This window comes from Capsicum annuum, chromosome 6, assembly GCF_002878395.1.
Source record: "Capsicum annuum cultivar UCD-10X-F1 chromosome 6, UCD10Xv1.1, whole genome shotgun sequence".
NCBI classification, from domain to species: domain Eukaryota; kingdom Viridiplantae; phylum Streptophyta; class Magnoliopsida; order Solanales; family Solanaceae; genus Capsicum; species Capsicum annuum.
In genome coordinates this window covers 219,057,936-219,070,146 of record NC_061116.1, presented here as the reverse complement: position 1 = coordinate 219,070,146, position 12,211 = coordinate 219,057,936, and the positions used below count along the sequence as shown (strand labels likewise).

Genomic DNA, 12,211 nt, shown 5'->3' with positions numbered 1-12,211 from the left:
ATATATATATATATATATATGCGCGGTATATGATTACATATAAGAATTCTAGTACTAGATTTGCCTTTTTGGTTAAAAAAAAAAAGATTTTCTCTCTTTATGAAAAGACACTACCAAGTATGTATATATATATATATAGATGTATAAGAAAAAAGATAGGACTTAATCAAGTGGCACATGTATGGCTGTCACCAAGTAAAATGTTGCTATCCACATATCAATTTCCACGTGTGGTGGTCAAAAACCACAAGTGATAATTTTCTACACTGTGTATATATATTCGGGTATTGCCTAAATTCGTGGTAAAGTAATTATAATATTTTGAATATACCATATTTAATAGAAAATTATTTCTAACAAAAACTATATTATATAATAATAATATTTTAATATTTTTAAATTTACTATCTCCGCATAAAATATTAATAAATCACAAAAAATATCTATTATAAAATAATATAACTATATCATCACTTAAAGAATTTTATCAATATCGAAAATATTCTAGAAAGGTACTAATTTATATTTCTATCAAATTCAAATTAAATTAAATAATCCACGATATATTTAAATAGTACTAAAATTATATGAAAATACAGAGAAATGACCGTAAGGGTCATTACAGTAGTAATGCTTATTTGGTCTAAAAGATCATCTCTTCGGAGAATCTTAACAGCTGCAGAATATTGCATTAAGATTTATCGAGGTAAATTTCATCCATGGTCACGCAAAAGTCACTTTTCTTTCGTTTATTTTATCCATGGTCATTTAACTTTGTATTTATTACACAAAAGTCACTTTTCTTTCTTTCATTTCATCCATGACCATTCTATTACGCAAAAATCACTTTTCTTTCATTCATTTCATCCATGATCACTTAACTTTGTATCTATTACACAAAAGTTACTTTTCTTTCGTTCATTTCATCCATGGCCACTTAACTTTATATTTATTACACAAAAGTCATTTTTCTTTCATTCATTTCATCCATGGTCATTTAATTTTACTCCGACCATCACAAAAATTACTATGATCGAATTTTACAATAATTACATCTGAAAAATGATGTGACAACCTTAATTAGTTCTTAATTTTAATTGAAATAAATATATAATATATTACTCATATCTTAACCTTTTTTATATGTGCACAACCCAATTTTTCAATGGATTATTTAATGAAAGAATATCAATTTCTTAATAAATTTGATTATCTAATGAATACTATTTACATAAAAATATTTAGTTGATATTTTTATGAAATATTTCATTCATCTGTCAAAATGGTGCATCGAAAAAGAGTGATAAACAAGATAAACTCTTCAAGACACATACATGTATGATATTAGTTTTTTTTTTTTAAAGAAAAATATTTTAATTCTTTGAAGATAAATCAACATGCTAAAGATAGTTTTAAAATAAAATCTTTTTAATTGTGTCATTGAATAAGTATTGTCAAAATTTGTACAAATAATGTTATATTAACGTACAGTTTTCTTAATAAAAGTTATAAAATATAAGTACTTTAATAGATAAAGAAATTATAGGATATCTAATTTTTATATTTATCAATTAAATTAATTAAACAATATGTAATGTATCATAAATTGAATATTATAATAAAAACTTTTAAGAGAATTAATTGATTAGTCAAATAATTAAAAATACAAAGCTAAACTCAGTAAATAGAGTAGTTTATCATATTATTATAATATACCGAATGCAAAGACTCAATTGATAAGAAAAAGAATGTATGAAAAAAAAATATCAACTACATGTCACAATTTTAGAGGGAGAAAAATAATTTTATCAACTACATGTCATAATATATTAGGGAAAAAAATAATTTACCAATACGTGTCTCAACTTTAGAGGATTTTAAGAATATATAAGTATAATTTTACTTCATAAAAATATCAACCAAATTTTTTTTTACGAAAATAGTCTTCATTAGATAATCTAATCTATTAAGAAATTGGTATTTTTTTCATTAAACAATTCATAAGGAAAATTGGGTTGTACATGTATAAAAGGGGTCAAGATATGAGTAATATATTATATATATACACTTAAATTAAAATTAATAACTAATTATGGTTGCCATATCATTTTTTTCAGATGGAATTATTGTAAAATACGGTCATAGTGATTTTTGTGATGGTCGGAGTAAAGTTAAATGATCATGGACGAAATAAATAAAAGAAAAATTACTTTTGCATAATAGATACAAATTTAATTGAAAGAAAAATGATTTTTTGGATAATGGACAGAAAGTTAAGTGAAATTTGACCAGATTTATCGCCATAAATGACATCAATGGCATTTGGTTATGCCGTTGTCTTCTTCAAATATCTTAGGGAATGGACAAAAATTTTATGAGCAAAGGAATAGACGTGACTTGGTTCTAGTTCAGGTTCTACCAATGCCAACAACAGGCTATATGTTGTTTTCCAACGCTGAGTTGATGTAATTTTGACCTTTTTTTTTGTGTAAAATTTCCGAATCTATTGCTGCTCTCTCAACGGCTTCTATGAACTTTCTGTTAGCTGCTCTGCTTTGAAATATATGGTCTTAATTTAATACAAGAGTGAATATAATGCAGGTTGATAGGACACAAAATCATGAAGAGACTCTAAGCAGACATCATTTGAAGGATGTGTGTCATGGCCTTACCACATGTAAAGAGCTGCTGCAAGTTCTGAGTCATGTCTGGAATATCAAAGAGCACAAATCTACATGTTCATCCCTTTTCTCAGCTATAAATACAGAGCTTGACTGGTTGTGTGATGAGGTGTCTAAATTGATAAACGAACACAGACATGACGATAGTGAAGTTGATATCCTCTTGAAGAAGTTTGAAGAAGAAAAGATGGCCTGGAAGACAAAAGAGCAGGACAAGATTCATACTGCCATTATGTCTGTAGACAGGGAGTTCAAGATAGAGAAGAAACTGAGGAAGCAAACTGAGAGGTTAAATAAGAAGCTTGGAAGAGAACTGGCGGATACAAAGGCATCTCTTTCGAAGGTAGTCAAAGAACTTGAAGGCGAGAAAAGGGACAGAGAGATATTGGAGCAAGTGTGTGATGAATTAGCCAGAGGTCTCGGAGAGGATCGCGCTGAGATGCAAGAATTGAAGAGACAATCTGCTAAAATCCGGGAAGAGGTAGAAATGGAACAGAAAATGCTTCAACTAGCTGATGTGATGCGCGAGGAAAGAGTTCAAATGAAGCTATCAGAAGCCAAATATCAATTTGAGGAGAAAAATGCAGCTGTGGATAAGTTAAGGAATGGACTTGAATCATATTTTAGATCCAAGAAGGGCCAAGAAAAAGGCGGTGATTCACCTAATCATGAAACAATCAATGAGCTTGAGAGACATTTGAAAGAAACGCTTCCAAGCACACACCATTACCGAGATAACAAGAATGCAGATGGAGAAATACTCACTAAAGGAGAGGATGGCGAAGAAGGTGATTCAGCTGATAGCGATCTTCATTCAATTGAATTAAACATTGGTGATAACAGCAAGAGCCATCAATGGTGCACTGCTCTACAGAACGATCTGAATAGATTGTTGGTTTCTGATAAAAATACAGGGAGGAGTTCTACCTCAGAGAAATTCCCAGTGCAAAGAATTTCCTTAGAAAGGGAAACTTCAGATGGCATAGAGTGGGAATTCCGCTTGGGAGAGAAAGAAAACATGAACACAATGGATAGAGGAATTTCAAACTTTCTTAACATCGGAGGAACACCAGACTTCTCTTCTCAAACTTGGAAAAAGGATCATTCGGATGAGACAGAGAGATATAAAATGATCAAGGATCTTTGTGACCGTATCATTTCTGCTTCAAGAATAGCATCCTCTCAAGGCTTTTCAGGTCCAACCAAGAACTTTAGCCAACAGAAATTGTCTGCCACTGATCCTAACAAAGTGATGGTGAGGGCTTTGCCATCTTGCAGGGAGAAACTTGAAAGAATACCAGAGATTATTGACCTGTCTTGCAGGGAGCTACTCGAATGAACGCCAGAATGCCAATTTCAAGAATCCATCATAAACAGCATGCTTCTACAAGCTGATGCACTCTTTACATAATAAGACGGACATAATTATGTTGTTCTTTGTCTGAATAAATAGCTAATTATCTGAAAATTCAGGGATGTCAACAGAATTCTGAGAAAACAGTACAAAACTTTTCTAGTGTTCTCTAAGAAATGAATAAACATTTGCTCTATTCAGTAGTACTATATATTACTCTTCAGATTCTTCACTTCTGAACCTCTAATGACTCCCCTAGTATTTAATCACCTTTGTGTATTCTTATGTTACATGCTTCATCGTGTCCGCTTATTTTTATGCTTAGCCTACCACTTTTCCAGTCAATTCCAGGTAACAATGAAAACGAACTGCATTTTGAGTACGCAAGTGGAATTCCACAAGTTGAAGCATAAAATTGCCAATTTGTGTTTGGAAGAATGTAAAATTCTTACTGAGAAATTTCCATTAAGTGATATCCATTTATTATATATTTTGAAGAAACATCAAAACTTCAAGAGAAAGAAAAACAAACAAATACACAACATTAGCAGCTCATGCAAGTTGGTTGGCTCTGGGATGGACACGAACACATAATGGCTTCTTCATTGTAACCGTGAATTCCTGCTTCTCAGATAGATCAACATTGCTCCCATCAACAGCCTTCCACTCAAAATGCCAGATCAAATTAGCCACAAAGTATTCTAAATGGAGCATAGCCAAGCCATAGGCTGGACATACTCTTCTTCCTGCACCAAAAGGCATCATCTTGATCTCTCTAACCCCTGTTATATCAAATGCTTCTGTAACACCGTTCGCTGATAAGAACCTCTCCGGTTTGAAATCCAACGGATTGTCCCACACTTGTGGATCCAAATTCATATCTGCAACCATGAAATTTATTGGTGTATTCTTAGGGATGGCATAACCGTTGAGTTCCACTTCCTCGGTCACCATGTGTGGCTGCAGGAAGTGACCTGGTGGATGCCGTCTTAGACCTTCCAAGATTACTGCTTTTAGGTAAGACATTTTCTCTAGATCTTCCTCTTTCACTTCCTTTGGCTTTGGATTCCCTCTGTTCACTACCTCAGATATCTCCTTGTATAGTTTTTCCTGAATAGAAGGGTAATTAACCAAGTTAGCCATAATCCATTGCAACGAGGTGGACGTAGTGTCGGTGCCACCATTGAGGAACTCACTGCAGAGGCTAACAATCTCTCCCTGATTAAACTTCCTCTTTTCCTCAGGAAATTCCAAATCCAGTAATGTATCTGCATAAGCCACCACATCTTCCTCCGTTTTTGCTTTCATTCGAGACTCGATCAGAGGTACAAAGATCTTCTCTTGCTCGTGCGTTAGTTCAATGAGCTCTTTCCATTGATTCCTGAAAATGATTTTTTGAAGTGATCTTGGGAAGAAGCTGAGATTGATGAATCGACCTGCATTTTTCATCCATCGTCGTTGTACATCTCGGATCTGTTTGACTTGAGGCTCGTCAATCTTGTCCCCGAAGCACATCATGACAAGAATATAGAACATGGCACAACGGAAATGATCAATTAATGTGATCACTTCCGCATCAGCAGAATCAAAACGAAGCTGTTGAATAAGGATACTTAGTGCCTGAGACCGGGCCTTAGAGTAGCACTTGGCGCGTGAAGGATGGAGGATTTCAGAGACAAGATTTCGACGTAGAAGGCGCCACGAGGGGCCGTAAGGAGAGGAGGCGATGTTAATTCGGCTACTATGAATGGTTACACTTGTCTGAGCGGCCTTTGGCCGATCAGAGAAAACAGCAGCTGGACTAAAGCTTGATAAGCTAATGAATGGCTGGCAACAAATATGGACGGACGACGAAATCCAATTCCAATTCTTAACTTGAATACAGGACCATACTTAGTCTTGAGGTCCCTGAGGATGCGTTCTATATCGGCATTCGTGCGCAGTGAGCTGGTTATTACAGAAAAAGCAAAGGGACCTGGGGGAAATTTCTTGTTGATTTTGTGGTTATTGGATTTGAGGGAGAAAGATATGCAGAAAGTGATGATAATGATAATGACAATGAGTAGCCATGACTCCATTATTTGCAAACTTATATGATCTGCAGGACTATATTTCCAACTCGTCTCCACCTTACTTTTATACAGGTGAATTTAGTTGGGGCTAAAAAGAGATTATTGTGTTACTTGTGGAGACTGGAGAGTAATTATTTTCATCGTGTTTTCACACAGAAAAAGTTAGAGACAGTGACAGCTCCATTTTTTAATGTTTAGGAAAACTGCACCTGAATCCTTAGTTGCAGAAAAAGAAAAATAAAAAGACATAAATGGTTACAATATAGGGAAATCTTTTTTTTTTTTTTTTTTGTTGGGTAAACACGATATTAGTAATATATATATATCACTGTCTAGGGGAAGTAACTTGTGGCAGAGCCGCTGTACAAGCAGCAACAGTAATTGCCCGTCTACAATATGCAGTCAAATTATCAATACAAATATAAAATAATTCTTTAAAATACAAGTGCAACAATAAAAATATAATTGCATAAAAATATATCATTTGTATTCGGATGGTTCTATTTGTATTAAGAAAATAATTGTATCAATAAATATAAAAATATAAATGATGATAAATACAAATACAACGGTTATGGTGTTTTCGTCATTATCAATAATTTGTACTCGATGTAGTCATTTTCTTAAAATATAAAATATAAAATACAAAAAAAAAAAAAGGAGGAACGAAAAACCAAAAAATACTCCCCAAAAAGAGAGAAAGGTAACAAAGAGGAAAAAATGAAAAAGAAACAAAAGAAGAAAGTGAAAAAGAGGTTAGACGTTAGAGATAGAAGATGAAAAAAAAAAAATGAAGAAAATAGAAAAAAATGAGAGATTCTATTGATATACATATATTCATAACAGTGATACAGCGGCTGCCCAGCTAATGATACAATGAATATATTTTTGGTGCATGCATTAGTCACGGTTATTCAACGGCTATAGATTGTAATTTTGAAAGTTAAAGTAGGATTACAACTGTTTTACTAAAATATAGGCTATTTTATGTCAAGTGTCCCTAGAATATGTAAGTGTGATAGCAGAAACAACTTACTTTTCTAGCAGTACCTGCTATCTCCTACGAGCAGAATTTCAAGCACCATGTTCTTGCCCTTGTAACCTGCTGCTTCCATAACAATTAATCCTGATCACATTTCCTCAAGAACTTGTACAACTGAGCTAGGATCTTGATGGGCAGGTCCCATATTGTGATACTTTTTATCACTAGTGAGTCAGTCAGCACAGGTCTCAAATGTTATAATGATGGATAATCTATATACAGTTAAAACTCTTTATAACATATAATGAAATGCTGTTACGTTATGGGGAACATATAGTATAACATAACTTGAAATATAGATTTCACAGAATACTTGATTTCGTTATAGTGAAATGTTATTATAGAGATATTTGACTGTATGGTTGATGGATTTCCGAAAATCAATATATGTTTTTTCGTATCGAACTTTTCATAAGTGTTAACAGTGATACTTGCTGTATAGACTGTATTTCCTTTTCATCTCAACAAAATATATTAATTAGTCAAAAAAAAAGGGGAGCAGTTAGTAAGTCCATTTGTATGCTCCTTCCTTTAGAATGGCTCAATATACAGTTGTTTCGAGTATCAAGTGGAATTCCTTTAGCCAGCTTATATTATGCATTTATGCTTAGCCTACTACATTTCCAGTCAATTCCAGGTAACAGCGAAAACTAACTGCATGTTGTATCACATGGAATTCCACAAGTTGAAACATAAAGGTACCGACCTGTGCTTGGTGGAAGAATGTAAAACATTCCTACTGAGAAATTTCCATTGAGTTGTATCCATTTATTTATTATTTATATTGAAGAAACACCAACAACTTCAAGAGGAAGAAAAACAAACGAGTACACAATATTAGCTGCTCATTCAAGTTGGTTTAGTCTGGGACGGATGCGAGCACACAATGGATTCTTCATCGTAACGGTGAATTCCAGCTTCTCAGATAGATCGACATTGTTCCCATCCACAGCCTTCCACTCAAAATGCCAGATCAAATTAGCCACAAAGTACTCTATCTAAATGATGCATAGCCAAGCGATGGCCTGGACATACTCTTCTTCCCGCACCAAAAGGCATCATCTTGATCTCTCTAACGCCTGTTATATCAAACGCTTCTGTATCATCACCACGCAACACCGATAAGAACCTATCTGGATTAAAATCCAACGGATTCTCCCACACTTGTGGATCCAAACCTATATCTGCAGCCATGAAATTGATTGTTGTATTCTTAGGGATGACATAACCATTGAGATTGAGTTCCACTTCCTCGATCACCGTGGTGGCTGCAGCAAGTGACCTGGTGGATGCCGCCTTAGACCTTCCAAGATTACTGCTTTTAGGTAAAGCATTTTCTCTTTCACTTCCTTTGGCTTCGAATTCCATCTGTTCACCGCGTCAGATATCTCTTTGTATTGTTTTTCCTGAATAGAAGGGTATTTAACCAAGTTAGCCATAATCCATTGCAACGAGGAGGACGTAGTATCGGTGCCACCGGTGAGGGACTCACTGCCGAGGCTAACAATTTTTTCTATTCGAATATTAATTGCTTTGACATCAATTCATAAGCTTTTTATCCATCAAATGAATGTAAAAACGACTTTCTTAAATGGAAATTTAGAAGAAGAAATTTATATGGTTCAACCTGAAGGATGTGTTATTTCTGGACAAGAAAATAAAGTTTGTAAATTAATTAAATTTCTTTATGGTCTTAAACAAGCTCCTAAACAGTGGCATGAGAAATTTGATGAAGTCTTAATAAAAGCCTTTAGCAAGCACCATGTTCTAGCACTTGCAATCTGCTGCTTTCATAGCAATGAATCCTGATCACATTTCCTCAAGAACTTGTACAACTGAGCTATGACCTAGACGGGCAGGTCCCATATTGTGATACTTTTTATAACTAGTGAGTACCAGTCAGCACAGGTCTCAAATGTTATAATGGTGGATAACCCATATACAGTTAGACCTCTTTATAACATATAATGAAATGTTGTTATAGAGAACATACATAGAGTATAACATAATATGAAATATTGATTTCACGAAAAACATGATTTCGTCATAGTGAAATGTTATTATAGAGATGTTTCATGACTATATGGTTGATGGATTTCCAAAAATCAATATATGCTTTTTCGTATCAAACTTTTCATCAGTGTTAACGGTATACTTGCTCCATTTGTATGCTCCTTCCTTTAGAATGGCTCAATCTAACATTTTGCTCGTGTTTAACGCAGAATAACCTAGAGTCAATGATAGCTCAATCTGCAATTTTTAATGCTTTCTGTTCTGTTTATTTTTAAAAATAAACATGAACCATCGTTGCAGAAAAATAAAAATGAAGTGTTTCCATGTAACACCCCGCATTTTTTTCGGACTAGAAATCGAAGCATCGTTCCTACGCGTATTGACCCGAACTAGATGATTCTTTGTTAATATATGTGTGGTGATAAATCCCACAGTGTGGGAATACCTTTGGATACGAATTGAGGTCACAAAAATCCCCTAACTCAAAGACGAGTTGAAAACAATTCCATCGAGTACGTTTTAGTGGACACTTCAACTTGGGTCAACTTTCGTCGAGCATAACTTCTGTTATATAATGAACTGGGTGGTATTCTATATATCAAATGAAAGGTCTTTGAGTCCTATTTCCAACGCAATTGATTTCGTCGAAATCCAATATCGGAGTAAAAAGTTATACCCAATTTACTTCAGCATGTCAGTCTGTCAAACCGAGGGACTGCTGCGGCGTTTTTGATTTTCTTAGGGATATTTTGATATTTTTTGTCATCCCAAACTTCTTCCACACGATTTAAATCATCCAAAACACACTATAATCCATTTCTTTTATCAGTTTTAATCTCTCAATTCCTCTCCTCTCTCAAGAGTAAATGGAAACTAGGCTTTCTTTCAAGATCAAGAATCAATCTCGTAAGTTCAAGATTTCTAAAGAACAAATCAAGATTCGAGTTCTACTCTTCAAACCTTGTAATCCAAGGTACGTGGGGTTTTCCTAAATCTACGTGGGCATGGTAAATTCTTATTAATCATGTTAAAGGTTTAGAAATTATGAATTTACAAAAAGGGGGTTTTGGATTTATAATTAGATTCATGCTTTTACAGTTTTTGATGATATTAATTTGGTCGTGAGGCCTTTTCCCCAAATCTGATTTATAACCATGTTTAAGTAGATATATGTATGAGTTTGATGAGTTTGAATTATGAATTGAGAACATGAACTATTTGAAATTCCTCTCTTATTTACAAGTCTCTTAACTTCGTAAGATATGATGTGTTCGAAATGTGATATTGAAAATATAATTCAATATAAAAGCCTTGACTTTGTTTATGACTTGATTATGATTTTTGAATTGAAGAAAGAGGGTTTTACATGTATATATATATATATATATGATAAAAAAATTCATGGGTTGTTGAAACTCATGACCACCACATGTTTGTTGAAATGATTGAAAAGAATGACCTTTGCGTAATTTGATAAATGTTTTGGAAGAATGAATCTTTCGGAATTGTTTGAAGTACGGTGGTCTAACCTTTGTATTTTGAAAGAGAAAGCTGTAAAGGATATTTTATAGCTTAGAATTATGACTTGCAAGTTTTGGTATGACGATACCAAATCAGATAAAGTCATGATAAGGATACAGATTTCATTTTAGATTTCAGATTTTGAATTCAAAAAGATGCATGTTTAGAATGGGTTAAAAACTGGGCACTAAGAGAGTTAGGTGGTTACCCGAAGAAGGCACGAGTCATATGATTCATTGTCCGAAATCATGTTTTGTCGATACGGGTATATTATTATATGCTGGCCTAGTGCCCTAAGGCGTATCAGATTCAGATACTTCAACACTTGCGACAAACTTGGGTTGGGGGCTTGGCTATCGAGTTAATGGCGGATCCCATATTGCCCGTAGGAAACTTTCAGATATGTAGGGTGTACCACTTACCTCAGAAGTAAAAAAATAAAGAATGGTTTTACATCTACAAATTTGCATTGAATGATTATTTTAAGTTGCCCATGTGTTTTAAATTATTTCTTGCTTAACATTTTTATGAAATGCTCTCACCTATGTTGTATATAAAAGTACATTATTTTGGATTGCTCTGCGTATCAGTACATCTGTATAGACCCCCTCTCCACCTTAGGATCTGAGGCACGGTCTCGGGGTCCAGTTCAGCAATAGGTTTGAGTGCGTCGGAAGTTGCAATTGGTGAGCCTCCCTTACTTCGGAAGGCCTGTATTAGAACTTGTTATTGTTATTTCATTGTGATTCATGGCCCGACTGGGGGGCTTATCCTAGATTTCAGACAAATGTCATTTTCAATTGTTAGAGATTTCGCAAACTGATGTTAGACATTGTTTAGAGGTTTATGTTTTTCATTCTAGATTGTTCAATTGAATTATCATATCGATCATGATTCCGTTTTTTTTTGTATTTCCGTAGGTCCTCTTTGTAAATGAATGGTGTATATGATTGCAAGTTAGAAGGGCTCTCGGGCCTTCATGGTTTGGGATCTGTAACGTCCCACATTTTGGGCTAGAATAAAAAAACCATGATTTTGATGCATTGCTAATCCCGAAGCCATAAAATTCTATGGCAATACGGCATGTTAATTATTGTGTAGCATGTGAATCCACTCAAGCTTGAATTTAGACCATAGAGGTCCTTCAACTCAAGGACGAGTTGAAACTATTTCGGTCGACTAAGTTTTAGTGGACGTTGTAAAGTGTGTCAGCTTCCATCGACCATAACTCTCTATGTATGTTGAATTAGGAAGCATACTATGTGCCAAATGATAGGTATTCGAGTTAACTTTCCAACGATACCAATTTGGCTAAAATCCAACACCCGAGCAAGAAGTTATGGCCCTTCAAAGTGATAAGCGTCGCCTAACCAATCGCCCATGGCCACTGGAAAGCATAGGCAATAGCCTAGGCGGTGCCTATGTAAACATAAGCGATAACCTAGGCGGCGCCTATGTGAACATAGGCAACGGGATGGGCGGCGCCTATGTAAGGAATTCTGGTAATTTAAACACTCCGTGTTGAGGA

The 12,211-nt window shown here is 34.5% G+C and overlaps 2 protein-coding genes across 3 annotated transcripts in view; one reads left to right on the top strand and one right to left on the bottom strand.

Moving 5' to 3' along the window:
* The window catches only part of LOC107875668 (probable DNA double-strand break repair Rad50 ATPase), an 8,347-nt gene extending 4,080 nt beyond the window's left edge, over positions 1 to 4,267 (top strand). For both annotated transcript variants that reach the window (XM_016722472.2, XM_047414041.1), the window contains one exon: positions 2,602 to 4,267. In XM_016722472.2, coding sequence (XP_016577958.2) covers positions 2,602 to 4,020 — 1,419 coding nt within the window. In that variant the 3' untranslated portion in view covers positions 4,021 to 4,267. The remainder of the gene's footprint in view (positions 1 to 2,601) is intronic.
* Positions 4,268 to 4,494: 227 nt separating this feature from the next.
* On the bottom strand, positions 4,495 to 6,249 carry LOC107875669 (cytochrome P450 89A2). The gene is given in 2 exon segments (XM_016722473.2): positions 4,495 to 5,834; positions 5,837 to 6,249. Coding segments are annotated over 2 exon segments (1,524 nt in total). The 5' UTR covers positions 6,114 to 6,249; the 3' UTR covers positions 4,495 to 4,587.
* Between the last annotated feature and the right edge of the window lie 5,962 nt (positions 6,250 to 12,211).